Source organism: Diorhabda carinulata, chromosome 2 (assembly GCF_026250575.1).
Source record: "Diorhabda carinulata isolate Delta chromosome 2, icDioCari1.1, whole genome shotgun sequence".
NCBI classification, from domain to species: domain Eukaryota; kingdom Metazoa; phylum Arthropoda; class Insecta; order Coleoptera; family Chrysomelidae; genus Diorhabda; species Diorhabda carinulata.
Window position 1 is genome coordinate 3,224,258 of NC_079461.1, and position 23,007 is coordinate 3,247,264.

The window sequence follows — 23,007 nt, forward strand, 5'->3', positions numbered from 1 at the left end:
GAAACAATTGAGGAGAAAACGTCATTTCCGTGTAGTGTAATTATCAAAAAAGCGTCATTGAAAAGTAGATACTGGTTATAACATTTTCTTCCTCAAAAGCTGGGGATTCAAAGGAATTTTTGTTTATTGTAAAGTTTCTTCAGCAATCATAAACTTTCTTCAATTTTATATGAATTATTGATGAGATTTTAATAGAAAATTGTGTACAAGCTTGTCGTACAGTCTTTTCCCAATAGTAAAAATTAATTAAATATTTTAAAATGTACAAAATCCCATTTCTTTAAGAAAAGGCATCGCCTGTTCGTAGGCGTGTTTTTTTGATGCGAGATGAAGTTTCAAATGGTCTTTTCTGAGTGTTTTGTAGCTACAAAGAGGACAATGAAACGACGGTTCTTTCATACATTCGTAACGTTTGTGTCTCTGCAAGGCCGTTTTCCATTTGTAATCTTTATGACATTGATCACATGAGTATCTCGTCATAACTGAAAAAAAAAAATGAGAACTAGATCACTTATGAGAAATATATTGGAAAGTTAAATTAAAAGTAACATTTCAACGATGTTAATAACAAAGTAAGATTAATACCATTCAATAATATGCTTGATAGAGAAGATCATTGTAGAAGGATAGGAATTTAATATCTTTATATGTAAACACAACAACATTGAATAAGAAATCAATAATTAACTTAATAATTGAATCCTTACGAAAAAGTTCGCGATATGGGTCCTTCGGCCGGCCCTGTCTAGCTACAATGGAATTTTTAAATTAGGTGAGTTCGCGCGGCGCCTCCGATTTGTTTTTTTTTTTTATAAATGGCGGACGCGCTTTTTAAGAACTTTTCATTTTAGGAAACCGATTACCATTATCTAATAATTTCTAGGAAAGTCTATTTATTTATTTATCGTGTTTCCTTTTGTTCTAGAATTTTGTAGAATTCTAGTTGTGTCATATAAATAAGTTTATTTAGCGCAGTTAAAATAAATAGTCGTAGTGAAAATAAAGAATTAGTGAAAGTAACCGCAAAAATTATTTAAATGATATTTTTAAGTAAATTATTATAAGTGAAGTGTATTGTATAGTGTGTAAATGATAGATGATCATTAATAACGCATCGACTGCTGAAACAGTGGCACTCTGCTGAAGTTCAATTATATTAAAATAGGTGGAAATCGTCATTAAATGTATTTAAAAAATCAGTTGTATTACATTTATAAATATAGAATAATTTAAAAAATATAAAAATCACAGGTAAATTAAAAGATAGAAAATGGCCACAAGAATACGAAATAAGATTGAGTTTGTTATTATCACCTAATTTTTGTTTATAATAAAATAAATTAATACTGTTGACACCAGATGATAAGTACAGATTGATTAGTTAACAAAAAATGGTCAAATATAGTAGAGCATCGATTATCCTGACTAATTGATGCACGTCAGACTATAAATAATAAATTACAGGACACCTCTTAGTATTATTAAGGACAAAATCTGTATAAATATCACACTGATTATCTTTCTTTATATGCTGCACAATTTCTTCATCAGAATGAATCTGATATCCGGAACGTCGCAATTTACCCAATCGTCTAAACCTGGAGCTACTTTTTTATCCTGATCATTACTTTCTTGTAGATCTTGAGGGTCATCTGGTTCAGTACCACCATTTTCTTGCGAGTATCGTGGTTTAGAATAAAGCTTATTCCATGCTTCATCAACCTATTGGCTCAAAACGTCTGATGTATAAATTGGTGCATTATGTAAAACCGCTTTACCGGTTAAACCTGTTTTCTGTTGGCGTTTTTTCACTTGTGGGATAAAAGTATTCTCATACCAGTGGTCCAAAATCTCTGTTTTCATCTAGAAATTTTTTTCGGGTTTTGCTAGCTCTGTATCCAGGCGCTGCAGTTTCCCTTTTGGAAACAAGGGATTTAGTTGGCAGCTTTTTCCAGTTCAGACCTGTTTAGTCCCCATTATAAATGTTCTTGGGTACAAAACCAACAGCTTTGCAACCTGTTTAACTTCCTTATTCCGTGTCTGGATTTATAGGGTTGTAGATATAGATGTAGCTTTGTAAATCGTAGATGTGACAACATTGTACTTTCTTTGCAATTGGCAAATCTACACATTTACATTAATTTATCAGCAAATTTGAGTTGAGAGGTTACGGGCGCTCCGAGCGGCAAAATCCTGGACCGTAACGGGCGCCATACAAGGCAAAAGTTAAAACATCAAGTGCGGATTACATCGGAAACCTCGCACGCGGGAAATTTGAAACTTTGAAAACTCGAACGGGTAATACGGATAATTGATACTCTACTTTACATACATTCTCTAATTAATATCGCTGTACATTTACTCTATTTTTGTAACATTATATAATGTTTTTCTCGATGACAAGAATGTTGCTGAAGATGGTGTTTATGCCAGAAACGTCTATTACAAACTGAACATCCAAATGAAGGTGTTTTGTTACATTCCAGTCTTTTATGTCTGCGCAAATTTGTTTGGTGTTTGTAAACCTTGAAACAAACCTCACAAGTGAAAACGGTACCTGAAAAATTTTTAAGGTTAGTAATAAAATATGAAGCAAACATGCAATACAACTTTTTATAAACAATTACACTTAACCGCTTTGAAAACTACTTAAACGACATGGTAGGTGGAGAAGCTCCGGGGTATCATAGAGAATGAAGATATTTGATATGACTAGAATATGAAAAAATGCTAAATTACTAATTATTAGGAGTATATCGGTGATATCTTAATTGAATCTTTCGTGTACATTTTGGTAATGTCTTTTCAGATTACATTTAACTTGTGCTCTGTACATACACCCCCTATATTGACACTCAAATTGAGGATCTATACCACAGAAATATCGTTGGTGTTGATTCAATCCCCTTTTCCATCGGTAAGTTTTGTAGCACCTTAGACAAGTATATCCCTGGGCTAAAACAAAATTCATATAAGACCTTGACTATGAATTTTTACATGCCACGAAAATGTGATGAAGGGTGTATTAGAAAAGGGTATAATTATCATAGTTATGCCTTTTGAACTGATTTAAACATACAACGTTATAGACGAACTGATTTTTCTAACTTCATTATACATAAATCGTCCAATATAAAAATACAATTTAATAAAATGAAACATGTTTGAAACCATTTCTTCTAATAACTACATAATATCGATCACATCAAATTTATAAAAACTTTTTCCAATAGTTGAAATTTTTTAAGTTTGTAAACGTTCCAAAATGTAATTAATTTTCTATAGAAGACAACCAGACAAATAGGATTGAGATTGCTCTATATAAACATTAAACAAAAGGCCGACGACTTGTATTTTAAACAACTCGACTGCACGCTTCAGATTCCATTATTGCCGACATGAAGGCATCAGGCATCCAGGGTTCCCAACATAGGGGTTTTCCCCCCAAATTTCGGGAAAAACATTTTTTAATCATCCGCAGAAATGTTGGGATTATTCATGTCAATATGTATGATTTTCGAAAATCAAAATCTGAAGTAAATGATTTGTTACTTGAAGAAATTATTTATTGATTCTTTGCAATTTATTATTTGTTTAATGTTATTTGAATTTAATTTATATATATGAGGATTTTTAGGGTTTTTTGAATGCGGCTTTAGGGAGATAAATTTTTAAGAGTTGGGAACACTGCAGGCATCAGTCTGCGTTGTGATATCGCCACGTTAACATGGCTGCAGTTGTTTCTTCCGCCAAGTATACATTTTTGTAAAATTTTGGGACGGAGGGCCATTTAAAACAAACGTTAATTTCCGGATCATGTTGAGTTTACAAAAAAATTTTATCGTCTTTGTTAATTTTCCATTAATTTTACAGCTTCCTCGTGTTATGAGCTTGCTTATTAAGCTGAGGTAAGCTTCTGGACGCACTTAGAGTAGCAACTAATTCAGCCAAGAAATATGTCACAAGTATCGCTTTCATCTTGTTCGTAGAGAGCAAATTCAAATGCCACAAAAAATTTTACAAAATTCTGTATGTTTACTCAATACGCAAAATCCAATAGAACCAAAATTGTTACTAATAAGGCATATTCCATGTAATTAAGAAGATTGAAGTTTTCGTGTATTTTTGAATTCAAACTTAAGGGTTCTAATTCAACGACCTTCACGTCCTTTCAAACTGTAGTGCTACCAGAAAGTAATCAGAGGAAAATATGACACATTGTTTTGGTTACAAACACAAATCCAATCATTTTTCGTGTAAATATTTTGGATACATTTTTATGCAGCTTTTTTTGGACTCTATGATAGTTGGTAATGGCCTACCATTTTTTTAATTCTGTCTTTTGATATCGAGGTGAGAAGAGGTTCATGGATCTTGCAATACCAAGGATCTGGCAAAAACTAAAAGACCCCTTGAAAGACTGTTAGTATTTTACATTATGAATCTGAACATTTTTGTCACTGGACCTTGTTCTTGCAATGGCATAAAAGATATGTTCAAGGAAATTGGAATACCCTGTGTTTTTATTTCTGTCTTTTGATTAATATTTTTGATTTTGGAATACCCTGTGTTTCTAACAAATGGCGTCTATTCAATAACAACTTTACAAAAATATAGAAAACTGTTTTATTATCCAACAAAAATAATTATCTTTTTGGGTTTTGTTGGTCCGGGAAAGTTATTTGTATAATAAAACTCAATAAGAATAATAAATAAATTTATTTGATTAAAAATAGAAACATATTTTAGAAAATTTCTCATTAGTATGAAAGCAAACTTTTTCATATATCTACGTCGTCCGGAAATATGAATACAATTAGCAATTTTTAGTATCTGAAAATATAGTACACATTTTCAAAAAAATATAATAAAATTTATTTTGTTACAATACTTCTTTAATTAAATTGCAATATAATTAAACGCTTCTTTGGAACATAAATTAGAATAATTTTACAGAAATTTTCGTCATCTGTTAACACAATTGACTCCATACATGTATGAAGTGATAAAAACGTTATTAAGGGTGGTCTCGGAAGTACCTGGCTTTACCTAGAGATGGCGGTAGTTGCTTGAAAAATACCATTGTATCAGAAAGTACATATTTCAAATTTGAAGACTCCACGCTATTTAGTTTTTGTTTGGCAGCCATCAATAGTGACCCTTTTCAGTGAATTTGTAAACATGGATATGAAAATTGAAAATTTGATTTGAAAGGCTTTATCCCAACCAATATAAAAGCCGAATATCGCAGGAAAAATGTATGGAGCTAAAAGGAGATAACGTTGAAAAATAAACACATTTTTTTCCAAAATTTTTGTGTTTTCTTTGTTGATCCAGATACTTCTGGGACCATCTTCGTACTAAATGTTTGATGAATACAATATTTGTTTGGCGATCTTCATGTTGAAGCGACTGCATGGAGCTGAAAAGAATCTGAATCGAATACGTTTAAATCGGGACTAATTGTCTCAAATTTAATACTCCAGCCACCAGTAGAACCTAGAGCGACAAATTCTCTTTCTAATGACTGGTTTTTGTTTTAGACTCGACGATGGTAGTACATTCGATCAGTACTATCATTGTTTACCATTAATCAATTGGTGTTTGTATATTTTAACATATCTGAATAAAGATGTTAGCGGTATATTATACAGAACAGAAGCTTTTCTCAATGATAGACCTTTGTTAACAGCATCTACCGCTTCGTAAATCAGTCTGAGATCTCTTCGCGGAGCCACCAAGAAATGCCCTGGAAATGAATTAAGTTCAACCAAAAAATATTTCACTACAATTTCATATTAGTAAATCGCTATATATGAAGGATTAATTAATTTAAAAGCTACCTGTATAGTCGCAAGATTCTACGTTGCCCTCAACCAGTACTTTATGCAGATAATATACAAGAAGACAGAAAACGGTTTTTATGTTGCACATTTTAACGTTTTGCCAAGAAAATGGTGAACTATCAAAATTAGTTAGAGGAAGATTACCTTTAAAATAATTTTGACCAACTTCACGAGAGCTTCTTCGAATCCATATCGATACAGAAACAATGAATTTTTTGTATATAAATCTAGTGATTGTCATCGCGCAAAGAAATAATGTTACTATTAAAATTATTTTGCAAATAATGCTGAATCTCTTGATTGTTGTCAATCAGGAAAATCTCCATGCTGGTAATAAAGCCCCCAGCCTCCTTCAAAGTTATAACAATTTCAATAAATATCTCAGAAAATATTAATTTTAGAGAGAAAAGTTTCAACCAAAAAATGACAAGCTCCGCAAAAAAGATCAAAAATATTTTTTACGTAAACCTATTATTTTGAATATTGAGACATATTCAGAAAAAATAGTATAGCTTTGGAGGGGGCTGGGGGACCAAGCTATGCGGAAAATTGTTTTCTAGGGTTTCGGCAAACATTTCAGAAAACGGGAAAGTTCGTCTTTTCGGAATTACATCCTTATTTGCTTCAGAACATATTCATTTTCAGTGTAATTTCCATCAATCCGTTTTCATTAACACGCTTATTTTATAAGTGTCCTTTGGACTAAAAGCAAGTGATTTCCTTCGAAAAGGATTCGAACCTCTGAAGTCCGCGTTGGAAATTAAGCATTAAGTCGATATGTAGGTATAGTTTAAAAAACTGGAAAACAATCTTTCAAAGCACGCGAAACTGATTTTTTTTAAATAAGCTTAAAACAATAATAAATGAAAAATACTATTATTGTTGTGGAAAAAGTGTGGGACGCTTTGTTCCATATTTATCGTGGAAAAAATAATATATGCGACATATACAGAAAGTTTCTTTTTTTCACTCTTTGATTTAAAATATATTTTTAGTTTCTTAGTGTTTTAAAAGAGTGTTTTTTTTTCTAAATTATATTTTTTTTTCACTGATTCAAACTAACTGCAACATTTCCTTTGAAAATATTCCTTCTCGCTTTTGTCTTACCATTGATCCTTTTCTATTTTTAGTCGAATTTTTCAAAGAAAAATTAGACTATTACGGTAGGCATGACTTGAAGAAAAATGGGGGGCACATCATGTTTTGGGACCTCCTAAACACGATTATGATGGTTTTTCAAATGTCTGTAGTTTATATATATATCTATAGATCTTTTTAAGCTACAATTCTTATTTTCGTCTCTCGAGCAATTGCTATGGGTCCGATTTGGTTCAAAATTAGCATACATGGCTTTTTTGGCGGCGGATTAATGTTATTAGAGTTTGGTTGGAAACAAATGAATATTTCGAGGGGTCGCAGCGCAAAAAAAGTGGTTTTTGACCTTTACTCACCTCTGCAGGTCAAACGAAAAGCGACTGAAAAATGAAATTTGAGATGTAGGTTCAAATAGTTGCGAGATGATTTCCTGTCTAAGGTCGAAACTTTCCATCTCTACCCCTCTCCATTTTATAGTCATTTTTGTTATATTTTCTTATTTTTTGGCCAGAAAAAGTTTAACTAGAGGGTTCGAACTTCGCATGCAAGTAGGGGTGATGTTGAAGAATTGTCTTTCTCAAGTTCAAAGTTTTCTTGTTCAGTTCTTCTAGCACAAAACGCCCGAAATCATTTTGATCGTTGTAATTGTTGAACTGGACCGCCTCCTATTTAATGAATAATACGAGTATGATCGTTGCTAGGGTGATTTTTTTTACTTCCCATTTTCGAAATTTCTTGTCATTATGACAATTTTTTCTTTGTTGTCAATTGGAATTGAAAAATTCGACTTTCGTGATGGAGCTCTGCTGCTCACGGCTTTTTAATAAGTAGGGTATTCAAATTTTCAAGTTAAGTCAAATTATTCATATTGAAACTCCTCTGTTTCCTAATTTTTTATTTGATTATTTCATCCGCAAATTTCATTCTTCCTTCAATTCAATCAGTCACAAAATTAAAATTGATTAGTGCTGTACGAAAAGCGGCATTTCTTCAACTTGAGAAAGCATGTGGAAGAATGTTTATCAACTACAAATATTCACAAAACAATTACTCCAACCAAATTAAAAAATCGTTTTTATAAAAAATTTCATCGCTATTTGTTGTATAAATTATTAATTTTAATAAAAACACCATCAATACTTTTCATTAGATTTATTTATATCGTCAATTACAAATTGAAGTAGGTGATGCTTTCATAAAAAATGTTTGATAGAAATGAAATCAAATTCAAAAACAGTACAAACAAGATGAAAATTGTAATAAAACTGGATTTTTTTAAACGGATTTTTGGTACAATTTCGTAATCTGTAATTATGAAATGTGTAGGTGTTATATGTCAACTAGTCCTATTTGAAAAATTATAAAAAATAGACTGGGGCGAGTTTTATAGAAGCGCTTGACAAAAGTAGTGAATTTTACCATATGGTAGTCAGTCAATCGAGAGTTTGGACATACATTTTCACATGCTCAATGTCACAAACTTCAATTTCAAATATGTTTAAGAGCCTAATGACTATTTTCTTTATGAAATAGTTAAACCTTATAAATAGTTACGTATCCTGCTGAAAAATATATTCTAGGTTTAAAATCGAACGGATTTCTTCAAAAATTTATTTCTTAAATTTGAGTTATTTGGATATTTTACAAATAGTGATTGATTTTTATGAAATTTAGTGCCAGCATTGGACACGATTTAGAATAAACTGCGTACGTACTCCGATTATAACCATAAATGTTTAGAGACATTTATCGTGTTTTGAAAACCGATTTTATCTCATCATTACCAAAGCGAGCAATTTTTAAAATTTGCGAAGTGATTTTTTCGAAACTTTAATATTTTCGTACAATTCCAATATAAAAATTTTGTTATAACTTTATTGTCTATTTAAATACAACTTAGTTATTTTAACAATGAACTGAAGGCTGTAGAATCCTTTATACCTATTTACAAATCCGTGTAGGATTCGCAGTTGTTTTTGTTTTGGACAAACACGTGAAATTTCGACAGAGAAAACTCAAATCGCGGTCACTACAAAGAGCTTCACCCTTGATTTTGGAAAATTTCAACGTATAAAAACTAAATTTTATCAATGAAAGTTCATTGATTTTATATTTTTATGAGAAGCTTTCAAACGGATGACATTTGACATGGTGGTTTTTCAGATTACTTTTCTGAGTATACGCTTTTGGACAATACAGGCAAGCGAACTGCGGGACTTTACCACATTCGTATCTAAAATGCCTTCTGAAAGTATTTATGTTTTTGTAAACTTTCGTACAATTTGGACATCGAATTTTCTGTTCTTCCCCTTCGGATATTTCTTTTACGTATTCATTCGATGCGATTTTTTCTTCATCTGTAGCAGTTTTATTTAAATCACATAAAAAAATTTTATTTCCTTGTGTTACTAGAAATTTTTTACGACGACTTTCACCTAAAAATCAAAACATCTAAAAATACCTCAACTACTTGTTTTTTTTTGTTCAAATAAATATATCTACTCACCTAAGAATGGATAACAAAGTTATAGATGCAGCTAAATTAAAAATTAACATGCTTAAAAATACATTCAGTAGAAATTACGGGGAAAGCATACTTTTCAATCTTTTTCAGTCCCCCGGTATGGTAACATTTCATATTCTCAAGGTCTAGTTCACTAAAAAAGTAAATCTAACCTCAACTTTTCTGTCATCTGTCAAATTATTTTCGTAAAACATAGGATGGCGCCGAATTGATAAGAAATTAGTTCAAAGTATCTGAGATTTCATGCAAAAACAACGCTAGAAATATTATATCCGTATTCGTTATCAGTACTAATAGATAGGACTTGACTGTTTTTAAAAATGGTTGACAACATCTATGAACAGTAGATGTAGTTCTATGTTTTGGTCTTGGTTATTGCTCTGAATTACTTTTAAATGAAAATCTGGATTGAAGTGCAACGCTCCCTTGTTATTCACGGACCTCTTTGGTACTAGGAAAAGTTGAAATCAATTAAATTATCCATGAATAACATACTTGTACTAAAAATTAATGAACAAACTTTTTATCATCATTTTCCATAGAACCATGAATAATTGAAGTATTAAAATAGTACGCCACCTATTAGCGAATTTACAAACATTATCGAACAATTAATAAAATCTACTCAAATATTTTATAGAATTCTGTAATTCGTTTAATATGGACCGTGTAGTTCAAGCGATCATCACTAGAGGATGATAGCAGTATGTCATTCAATAAAAATATAAAAGTTCATTAATCAATGATTCAAATTTGGAAAACACAATAAAAGGATTTAATCAGAAAACGTATTTTTTCGACAAAATTGGTTGATGCAGCATTAATGCAGCTATTTTCGATTATGGTGGTGGTAAAAAGGAAATTGATAGAAGTTGGCCTTTTTGGAGGGGTAACAATGAATAAACCTCCTTCAAAACGCCAAAATAAAATCAAGAGGTTGTAGTGAGCCGAATAACATGAAAATTAGACGTATGAAGAGTCGAAGAGAGATTTTTTGGAGTGGTGAATGCAATCTTGAGGTTTTCGACTTGAAAAATGTTAGATCGATGAGTAATACGCTCGATAATGGTTTGGGGATGTTTTGGAGGACTGGATTTTGAAGGAAGAAGACTATGAAAAACATTAAAGGAAAATGTAGTACGTTCTGGTCAGCGCCTGATCGCCAGAAGGTTGATCTTCTAGCATAATAATAATCCCAAGCATTCCTCGAAGCTCTGCAAATTTGAAAGAATTGAAAAGGAAGATTTTTTTGAAGGTAATGATTTGGCCGTCACAGTCGTCTGACCTCAACCTGATAGAGTTGTTGTGGAACTAATTGTGCAGTGCTATTTCTACTTAATATCTTTGCAATATCCTGAAAAACGAATGGAACCAAATAGACGACGATTATTTTTCAAAACTGTTACAGAGAATGCCAAATTTGTGCAAGGAAAAAATAAAACTTCGGACTCGATAGGAGGGAGGCCTGTACCCCATTAGGCATCATTTGCACGAGCCTATACACTCATTAATGCGCGTTGCCTACCTTTTCTATTTCGATGACACTTCCTGATTAATTTAAGCAAAGACAGCTTGTGAAAACGGACAAGATGTCCAAGTAAGAGTCACTGACCATCCAATTTGTTCGTAAAAAAACACCATTAGTTTATATAACTCCCTATGTTTTAAAGTAATTCATGTATAATATATAATTCAGTCGCTAAAGGTATTCATATTAGAAGCGTGATTATCATCATCTCGATCTGATCCACATCTATCTTTTTCTTTAGATAACAATTTAGCGATGGTGAGTTGTACTCTATGAACGCGTACCATGTGTCTCTTCAAATTATCGGCGCGTTTGAACTTCTTCAAACATACGTAACATCCGTGTTTTGCCTCGACGCCACATTGAAGTTTCAGATGGGTTTTCAATGACCATTTATTTTTAAATACTTTGTTACATTGCGGGCAAGGTTGCGGTCCGAAATTGGCTGAAGCTGAAAGGCAAAATAATCAGTAAGATTGAAAAGAAAAATTTATTTGATACAGCAGGACAGAGCGTAAAAGTGTTTGCTGTTGGCGTGTACGGTAATTATTTAGTTTGGGTTACATACGCCCGATTTCTTTGAAATTTTAGTCTGTTATACATTTTTTATGCTGAAAAAGAAGATGTATGGACGCGGAAAACATTCCTTCACATCTTGGATAGATGATATTTTGCAAATACTTGATGTTAGAGAGGATTAGGGACCGGGGGGTTTGTTGAACATTTAGACTATCTTTTAACACTTCCCCCTGCCTCCAATAATTTCCAACATTAAATATAATTAGTTACGACTGAAGTAATGACACAAAACAATTTTTCTAATAATAATCATTTATTTACACGTACAAATAATCATCAATTTCTATTGGATATATTCGTGACATTTCTTCAATAAATGATTCAATTTGAATATGAATAATGTCTTTTAAATGAAAATATTCGAAAATACTAAAATAATGAGATATAGTTCTTCCATAACGTAGTATGCTATCACGAATATCTCGCCAAAGTCGCTCCATATTTTGAGTATGAGCCTAACCTAACCTAACCTAACCTAACTTAAACTAACCTAATGTATCTGAATTTTTAACCTCGGAAAAGTATGTGAAGGAATAATTTCCGTGCCCTATAAATATACATTAAATTAATCAGCACAATTTTCTCCACAACATACTAAAATTTCAAGGAAATCGGGCGTATGCAACCTAAACTATTGTTAATTTTCGATTTTTTATGCCCTCCCATAAATAGTTTCAAAAATATTTGACTTTAAGATGAAAGTAGAAAATAAGCAAGATGTTTATGATGAAAAAGTTATGTACTGACCTTACTTAAGTAACTTTTTGTTAAAAAATCGATTGAAAAATTCATTTTCTCTAACTTTGGTTTGTACAAGTTGTCGCTGTAAAAGTTACGGATTGTTAACCATTGGGCATGCGCCGCCCCTGGCCTTGAGATAATATTTATTCCCTCTAATTTCTGAGCTTTAAAGGCTTATAGCTCAGAAACGAGGGATTGTATGAGCAATGTTTTTTATGTCACAGCATTATTTTAATTTCGGAACTTTTTGTATCAAGTCCCGCAAAACCCCGGTTTAATCATAATTTAATATGAAGATGGATTCGGGACGAAAGAAATATATTTCTTTCATTTACTATACTATGAAAACCGCATTCTTGTTTGTAAATAATCACAATAATTGTATGTAAATATACCAAACCACTAAATAGTCATTTATTTACTAGAATTTCATAAAATACCAGTTTTTCAAATAAAGGTACTTCGTATAAATTTATCTTAATTTAAAAACAATGACTAGTGCACACGTGTATTATGCCTCATAAGCATATGATTGGATAGAAGGTAGTTTCTCGTCGTTTCAAACATACATCCTGGTATGGGACACGAAAAGGCCCGTCTGTTGTCGCATTCGAAACGCTGGTGTCTTCTCAGAGACCCTTTCGTTTTGTATACTTTGCCACATTTATAACACCAATAAGAAATAACTGAAAATAAACGAAGACGAATTTTAATAACGATTATTATACGCATTTTGACATTTTCTCAAACTATTTATATCGACGCATTCAATTTATTTCTTCTTATATCTCAACACGCCCGATCCAGATTCTTGCGAGGCATCTTCTAGAGGCTCTCGTTTCTTATTGAATAGCGGAGACTGAAGTTTTAGATATCCACACTCTCGATTATATTTATACATTCTACTTATACGATCCCTTGCACTTTTCACTTTTATTTTCATTCTCACATTTGGCACGCTTGTAGTTTCGAGTAGAATCCAGATCGGGCTATAAAGATAATGAAGAAACCTTTTAAATTATATCTCTGAATTCAATAGTTTCCATTTAAAAAATTGAGGGTGTTTTTTCACTTTGATTAATCAATTTTCCTATTTGAACAGAACAAAATAAAATGAAACCCTCGTCATTGTAACCATCCTCTTTAGACGTACTACTGAAAGTTTTTTTTTTGTTTGAACTTCCCGTTCTTATTTTTATACTGAGTGAATTTCTATACTAATACGTCAATGAAACGAACTCGGAATAAATATTTGAGATTTTAATTTAAAAATACTCAATAATATACAATCTACGGTTGATTGAAAATGTTATGTAATTTAGCTAAATGGGTTTTGAGATTTCCTTTTTGTTTGAACGCCCTTCCGCACAAGTCGCAACAAAATTGAGGTGATTTGTTGCATTCGAATTTAGCGTGTTTATAAAAAGATCCCATGTGTTTGTATTTCTTCGGACACGTTTTGCAAGCAAACCATTGGACGCCAATATAGTCTAAAAAATAATCAGATTTAGCGTCAATATACAGGGTGACTCCTGATATATACGGTCTCTAGTGGGCGAACGATGAGGTTTTTCAAATCTTTCTTCTCTTATACTGAGTTGGATTTTCTGGAACCGTTGGTGATATTCGTAGCGAACACACTATTTAACATTCGCAATTACACTGTCCGACGCGCGTTTCGATAACCAAGTTATCGTCTTCAGAGACTGAAGTTTACCTTTTAGAGCCTGACAAGTTTTTCCAACTTCTATTTGTCTATTTGTTTGTTAGTGTTTTTGATAGTGATTTTTAGTCGGGCATGCACAACGATATGTCCATTTTATTTGATCACTTGGTTTTAACATATTTTTTCATGGCCAATTTCTTTCTTTATCCAATTCTGGTTTGTATTCTAGCCATATTGACCAACCAGGTGTTCAATTCTTCTATAAACTTATTAGACTGTAAAATACATTGTGGTATGAGTCTCGAATTGTTGTCTTTAATTCGGATACTGTTCAATTTTCGTAGTAAAAACTAAATTTTACGAAAACAAAAACTTTTATTTATGTTTATGAATATAATCTAGGAAACGTTAATAACATTATGTACGTTAGCCATGTGACTTTTGAGATTTCCTTTTTGTTTGAATGCCCTTCCGCACAAGTCGCAACCAAATTGAGGTGATTTGTTGCATTCGAATTTAACGTGTTTGTAAATGGATCCCACGTGTTTGTATTTCTTCGGACACGTTTTGCAATAAAACCATTGTAAGCCATTTTCGGATTGTTGATAGTACAGAGAAGTATAATCTGAAAATCAGAGGAAAATTTGAGTTAATACAGTTTATCCAATGTACAGATTTGTATCAATATCATTGTAAGCAAAGGGAAATATCTAATAAGTAATTTTTGTCATAAATAAATTCAGAAGTGATTAAATATGTAAGTTTTGCTCCAGTTGAAGGTTATTAATTATTATTTTTCTACGTCCGTTATAATAATCACGTTTTTTCTCATTCATTTGCATTCATAAAGAATGTAATTTCGGAATCGGTCAAAAAGCGCGTAAAAAAAATACCGTAGTGGCTCATTTTTTCACGCTTTTGCGTTAAAAAAAGTGTCATTTTTTAACGCAATTGTGAAATTATTTGATCAAAATAATGGACTGTATTCGTTTCTCTCATAAACTGTCACATCATTTTTTGATATTCGTTCAAGAAAATCCATTTTGTTTGTAATTAATTGAATCAGCAACTGCAGCGACTATGAATCTTCTCCCTGAGAAATCCAGGGAACAGTATTTGAAGGAATATAATTCTTTTGTGGAGTAGCGTACTAAAAAACGCATAAACGGCTTCATAGAAAGAGTGTTACTAGCTTACTTCGAAACTAAATTCAAAGTGTGGAAGTCTTCAACACTTTGGTCGACTTATTCAAAACTGAAAAGCACCCTATAGACCCAAAATATCTAAAAGATTTGCCCGCGAAGAAATTAATAGTTTCTGTTGCAAGCTCGAGACGATTATCATCTTCTTCATAAGATATGACACCAACGACCCACAAATGTCAAAACAAATAATTTCTTTATGCAGTATAGAAATGGAAAATGCAAAACCCACGTTGTAGGAATCGATACCTTTTCAGAAATTCCCTCGCTTATCGCAACATATTTGAATTTACCTAATCCAAAAACTGGGAATACATTTCGACGCTATTCGGCGTCTGTATTAGTAGATTCGGGTGGTGATATAATTCAATTAAAGGAGCACGGTGGGTGGAAATCCAACACAGTTGCGGAGGGTTACGTAGACGATTCAATAAAAAACAAAATGGATTTCGCAGTGAAAATTTCAATAACTAGTTAGACTTCAAGCAACATTCCAACAATCCAATGAGTCCTAATACAACTATAGGCGATGTTATTTCGTTAAACTCGTTAAATGTTGTCAATTCAAGTACCAATAGTTAATAACTTCTTCTCTACTTCAAGTAATTTCTATTACAAAATAGAAATTGATAAAAGTTTTGTCGAATTTTTTCAAGTCTACAGACGTAGACAAAATTTTCTATGAAACTCGTGTGTAAAATAACTTTTTTTCACTTGTAGGAATTGCCGCACGAGCCAAAGGCGCGTCGAACCGTCCTACTCGTGAAAAAAGTATTACTTTACTCACTTGTATTGCATAAATAACTATTATTTGGGTTATAGTTAGTTAAATAGATTAATAAAAATATTTTGTCACGTTTTGTTTTAGAAATACTTCTGCTTTTAACTACTAAAGGTCGATATTCAATTCTGAATCACTTTCAGAAAAATATTTTTAAAGAATTTTGGTGCATGTAAAAAAATGCAATAGTTATAAAAAAATAATATGAAATAAAAATGGTATTTACTTTTCCGTTAATAATAAATCAAAAAAAAATTAATATTCAAGTAATTTCGAAAAAAGCTCGTTAGAGAGTTTTTATATTAGAAAGTATTATACTAAATTTTATAAATTTTCGACGGAAAGGGTGAGGATAGGGTAGTTATTCATTGGTAAGAAGTATTCCGATTCCGTGGTCTCAATCTGCCTACTCCACGCAACGAATCACCCCAATTCTTGGTTGATTCCAGGACATCTTCCTACTCTTTGGAATTCCGCCTCAAAAAGTTCAAAAATTTGGTTTCCTACCTAATAAATGTACTAATGACTTTTTTTTTCTGTTATTTTGCTAAGACCTTCGAATGTATTGATCATCAAATTCTGATTAACAACCTCAAGTATCATGGTAAACGAGGTGTACCTTTAAAATGGTTTGTACCTTACATTGAATGTAGACAACCACTGGTACGGGCTAATGGTAAAGTTTCGAGTAATTTACCAGTTGGCAGTAGTGTACCTGGTCTCACAAATTTACGAATCAAAGGGAAATTTACTTTATTTGGGATGATACCAGTGTAACATAGAGTGGTCCAGATATACAAGCTTTACATTCTATTATGGGCAAAGATCTCATTACTAATAATGGTCTGTCGCGAACAGTCTCTAATTAAACACTGAGAAAATTTTAGTTTTATTCTACAAAGAAGTTTTACAACCTCTAAAAGTCAACAATGATTTAAATACGATGCTCAAATTCGATCAAGTTTCTTAGTCTACATATTGACAGTGCCATGGCGAAAAAATTATCCTCTGCTTCTCTTCTTTGCTATGGTTGGCCTTTCTGGGTAGTTTCCACCTCTTCGAGTCTATCTTCAAATTACAAAAATAGCCATTGGTTACATTAATGGTTCAAGTAGTAGGAATTTTATTTTGAAAAATACAAAATTTTCCCGATCTTTTCATTCTAGGATCCATTAATTTTGGTTCACATACACTTTTACAACTCAACCGAGAGACGCATTCATAGTTAGCCTACTAGAAGAAAAAATTTGCACATTACCTCTGATCTAGTAAAAAATTCCATCATCCAAATTATCAATCAGCTAACTTCAGAATTAAAAATGGCAAATACATTTAATAAGTTCCGGATATTGAGAAAGGCATTTGAGAGAGGAGGCGTTGGTTGGGCCAGACGGTTTCAAAGGTCAATCCGTGGTGGACGTCATCGCAGTCGGATGGCGAGGTCTGGCGGATTCTGATCACGTTACCGGTTGGCGGGAAAAAATAGTAATATCGTAAAATAATAGTAATTATTAATTTAATTAGTTGTTGGATGTTATTTTGTTTCGTTCATCTATTTATGATTTAAATAAAATTATCTGATAAACTGATATTAATTCGCGAGATACACACACAAAAATTTTTATAACTTTTGCTTTATGTCCTATTAAGCTTTTATTGAGCGACGATTTTTTGTTTTATCAAACATCACATCATCTTTTTTCACTTCTTTTGGTAGTTTCGCTCCATTTTCTGTTTTATATTTATAATTTTTCATGAAAATTAATATCAAGAATTTAATCCAGTATGAACCGGCCACTACATCCTTTCGATTTTTGGTGCCTAAGTAGAGTGTAGTTCTGGAAGAATCGTTTTTGACATGTTGGACATTCAAAGCTTGGTTCTTTTCCACATTCATATTTCATATGGCTATTTAGATGCGATTTATATTTATAACTCTTCAAACACTTTTCGCAGTCAAATCTTGAAAACTCATCTGAAATTTAAATAGAATTAAACTAAATATTTTGGAAAATTTTATCGAGTAGAACCCTCCACCTGTAATTTGTCTCATATTAGTATATTCTACAATGAGTTTCTGTTTATACTACATTATACTTCAACTCATAATACGTCAAACAATAACCTAAAATATTTTTTAGGTTATGAAAAAATTCAATATCTGGTATTTTTTATATTCAGTCATGTTTAACGAATATGTCTTCTGTTGAATTTATTCATATTTTATGTTATAATGGAAACCTTGTTTGTGATTAAAATTAAACACGAATACAGTGACTAAGTTGGAATTTCTGTTTACACTTCTACAACACCAACAATTACGATTACACTGACTGACGCGCGTTTTACTAACCAAGTTATCGTCTTCAGTCTTCAGTCTCTCTCGAAACGCGCGTCAGACAGTGTAATTGTGAGTGGTGGTGTAAACAGTGTATTCACTACAAATAGAGCGAGTTTGTAAAAAATTTTATGCGCGAGTTAGTAACGAGTCTCAACTAGCTTTACACAAAGTTTCAATTTGATTCTACGAACCATTTTATCATAGTAGAGCCCAAGCGACAGTTAGGTTGTTTTCAAAAATGTTCTCTAATAAAATTTTGAACTAAACAAGGATTCATACCAACACAAATCGATGAGTCGTGTTCATCATTTTAAAAAATTTAAAAAAGTTGTTTCGATGGAGACGAGAATCAAGATGACTCACGTGTGGGAGGGAGAAAATATTAAATTAGTGGCAGAAATTGTGACCTGCACCTAAAAAGAAAAGAAATTGCAGCAAGGATCGGCATTTTCCAACAAGGGTTCTACATCAATTAGTGTAATCTGATCAATTGTAACGGGTGTTGAAATTATGGAGTGGTACTGAAAAGCAAACGCCACGAAAAGCACCAAAAAAGTTATCACTATAATATTTCGGGATTGCGAGGTTATATTTTTGATTTACTTTGAAAAATAACCGTGAATGCGGCATATTACTGTGACTTGTGTCAAAAAATTATCGTAAAAAACGTGGCAAAATTAGCCGAGTAGTGCGCTTGCTTTATTACAATGCTGCAGTCCAAACTGCTTCACTTTCCAATGCTACAGTTGTTCTTTTATGTAAAAAGACGTTCTGGACGTCTGCAGGCGAACTTGGTGCTCATGAGCCACATCTGCCTGTGGAGTAGGTTGACGATGTGACTTCACACATACCATATATCCCTGATTTGGCTACTTCCGACTATTTTTCGTTCGAAGACAGAGAAGGACGGAGCTTACGGTACACTGCTTATACGCTTGGGAAAGCGTTGCACTCCGGCATCTCCGAGAGACTTTTAGATACGATATGAGGGCCAACAGTGGGCGACCAAGGGTAACAACGGCAGTATATGATCGATTTATTACGCTGTCGGTATTGAAAAGACGCAACCACTGTTTTTATTCTCGGATGAATCTCGATTTGGTCTATACCACTCAGACGATGGAGAAAGAGTATGAATACGACCAAATGAGCGATTTGTTCAATGTACTATTCGTGAATCACGGCCTTTTGAAAGGAGATCAGTTACGGTTTGGTGTGTAGTTAAATTTCACGCCTGGACTGAATTGATTTTTATAAATAATGGGACTTTGAATGCTCGGAGGTCTTCCTAGAGACTGTGATCCCATTTGCTTCATTTATTGGTGAGCAATGCATTCTAATGCAGGATAATGCTTGTCCACATACCACCAAAATTGTTCCTAATACTTTGAGCAAGTGGGATTCACAGTTCTAGACTGGCCAGCACGATCTCCCGATATGAATCCCATAGAACATTTGTGAGATAATTTAGGGAGGCGCGTTAGACGTCGTCATCCTCCTCCTAGAGATTTAAATTAGTTAAAATTGCTCTTCAAGAAGAATGGGATGCTATGACGGTGGAATACGTACAGAATGGGTTAGAGTTCATCGCCGTAGCATAGAATTACATAAATTGTTAGGAAACCTAATGAAAGGTTTACGTTTCTACCATAAATTAGAAAGATCAGATCTAAGTGTCCGTTTTTTTGCTGTTGAATTTATTAAAATATTTTCAAATTTATGAGAAGGGCTAAGCTATTGTGATAAAAAACCATTTGCAATGGTCATAGTTTTTGATTTTAAAATAATAATGAATCTACCCATCGCGTTGAGACGAAAAAGCAGGTCCGATACCAACAAAAAATTGTAAAAGCGTTTTTTATTATATAAATTGATGTTATTACGACATTTTGAAGCATAAAATCAAAGACTATTACGTAAAATTAAAGTAAAAAGACATTATATCCTCAAAGATTTTTATTTATCAATATTGTTTACATACTAACACAGTTCAAGACATGCATATTGTATCATAGATCACAAATATTAGTTTCCTAAATATCTAAATACAAAAAAGTATTAAAAAACAACGGTTCATAATAATGCGGACGAATTTCTACATTCGCTAAATTCAGCGTTACAAAATTACAACATTTATTAGACTACGGTTAATATTTTCAGATCGGCAAAACTGTTACGAGGTTAATCTGTCATATGTCATATATCAACTGTCATGTACTGCGTGCGAAGTAGTAAATATTATTGAGGTTAGAAATATTGAGAGCAAACTATGTATATGTGAAGTGTCGGTCGTTAAGTAAAGGCGGCGCATCATTTTATATTTTAAAGAAGGCGCCAAATATTATTAGGTACCCTAGGTACATGTTTTCTCATAATAAATCTTTTAGGTTATGTTTTTTAACGCGGCATACTTCAATTAATCTTTCATTGTTACATTCATAACCTCTATATCTACACCAGCGCCATTCTGGAAGGTCTCTACCCTCTATAATATTATCAAACGTAATAAAGATGGCCGATTTACGTTCTGATATACTGATTTATATTTTGATAAACATGTTTGTAAAGAGAAATAGTTTTTTCAACGCTTGTACCTAAATCTCAATTTCGTTCATAAAACTACTTACAACAAATATTACGATGTAGTTAAGATTTATGTTTGGTACACTGAGTATACATTACAATATGATTAGTACTATTGAAATTAGTGATATCAAGTTTTTCTTAGATCTCTAATATCATATTATTATCAAATTTATCTTTTTCTAATAGGTAGAGTGAACTAATCTACGTGTATGATGATTCGTCACTTTCAATTTGAATAGTAGACAGATAAACGTCTGCATTTAGGACGGGTCCACATCAGAAGAGATAGTAATAAGAAAAGGCGTGCGATAGAGATCAATGGAAACATTAGAAACAATCTTCGTTAAGCAAATGATACCGTGGTAGTGATGTGGATGATGTTGATGTAGAATCTAGTGAGTCATTCGGTATGAATACGTCCAAGACCAAGCTATTGGTATTCTCAGATTCCATGGAGAGATCATTGATCAAGTGTCATCTCTAAGATACCTGGCCACGCTCGTCAACCAGCAATGCGACATAAAACTCGCAATAAGATCAAGAATTGAGCAAGCGCGGAAAACTCTGAATAATGACAATGAGGTAACTTCTGGTAAACCGCAACCTCAGCCTGAAACTCCGGACCAGAATGCTTCGCTCTTAGATCTTTCCTGTTCTTCTGTACGGATGCGAAAGTTGGACCGTGGATGCGGCCACAAAGAATAAAACATAAGACAAACATAGAGGTCCTACAGTAAATGGGTAGTTTCTCACGACAATCAAGGAGAGAAAGTTTCAGTACCTAGTACATAAAATGAGATTCTCCATCTGATAATAGAAGAGGAGATCGAAGGAAAACGGTCGGTCCGCCGTAGACAAAATTCATGGCTGAAAGACTCGCGCAGATGGCTCAGAAACACGTCTACGGCGTCGTAAGAAGAAGATTTAGGACCAATTTTACAAGTTTAATCTTTAAACTACGTTTTATACGTTACCGCTAGTCTGGGAGTAGGTTAAACTTCATTGAAACGGAGGATCCGAACCTCACTTTTTCAGAATGTTCGATTGAAGATTTGCGTTTTATATTTGATGAATTCGACGATGATGATGAAGAAATTATCAACATTATCGACGCTCCGAGAAAACAAAACTTTATTCAATCCAGAGCGAATTTGAATTATTTCACAGTTTTCAAATTTGTTGTAGCTCATTAAATTAATTCCTTTGTCCACTCCTCCCAATGTTTTTCCTTTTAATTCCAAGTTAAAACCGTAGTTTAAACTCTAGTTTAATCTACAGTTTTGCCCTAGATTGTTAAATGTGTCTTTAGAAGTAGCAGACAGATTTAGTAGAAGCTCCACGTAATTTAATGAGTAGTATGAGGGTTATTTTGAATAACAAAAAGATCTGCGTTTGCTAGTACTTAAAAAAAGTTTTTTTGCATAAATTTCAATGAGATTCAGTGCCGTTTTACATTGAACGTATGGTTGGGGGGGTAAAAGCAAGTCCCATATATTTAAATGAAGACGTATGGTCACTCTGTATCATTTCGTATGATGATATTTTGGTTAGAAAGAGTTTAGTTATGATTTAGCCTAAAGTTTGATACAAATTTATTTGCAAATTTTGTCTTTTTTTTTGGAAAGTACAACTTTTTTTACTTTCTTAAATATAAACTATATATTTCTATACATTTACATATACAACATATACAAGTGGTACACAATTAATGATATTAAAGAACCATTGAGTTAATTATTGATTTTTCTCTTTCTAGGTACGAATATTGATGGAAGTTGGAATATAAAAGATGCCACGTATCAATAATGTGAAATCCGCGGTTTTCTCAATTAAAAACAATACTCAAAAGTAAAAAAATTACAAATCGATAAATTTCTTCACAATTTTCTTCTCCCTTCTTCTGTTTTGGAACCAAACCTTGATCACCTTTCCCGGCAACCCTGTTATAGTCTCGAGATGAACCTGCGTTTGCGTATCAACAAATTGGTTTCTGTCAAAAGCATCCTGCAAAATTTTCGCTTGATCTTTATTAATAGACGTTCTACTCCTCTGCGAGCCATCTACATTCTGATATCTCAACGATTTAGTTGATTTACGATGTTTGAACATTTTACTGCT

At 32.7% G+C, this 23,007-nt stretch overlaps 1 protein-coding gene across 4 annotated transcripts in view; it reads right to left on the reverse strand.

The window, feature by feature from the left end:
- Positions 1-23,007, reverse strand: part of LOC130904067 (longitudinals lacking protein, isoforms A/B/D/L) — a 593,400-nt gene that overhangs the window by 42,267 nt on the left and 528,126 nt on the right. Inside the window, exon 5 of one of the 4 annotated variants that reach the window (XM_057816615.1) lies at positions 9,415-11,444. The exons of the other annotated variants lie outside the window; for them this stretch is intronic. Within the exon in view, the coding sequence (XP_057672598.1) occupies positions 11,158-11,444 (287 nt within the window). The 3' untranslated portion in view covers positions 9,415-11,157. Of the gene's footprint in view, positions 1-9,414; positions 11,445-23,007 lie in introns of those variants that run through there. 4 annotated transcript variants of the gene reach the window in all.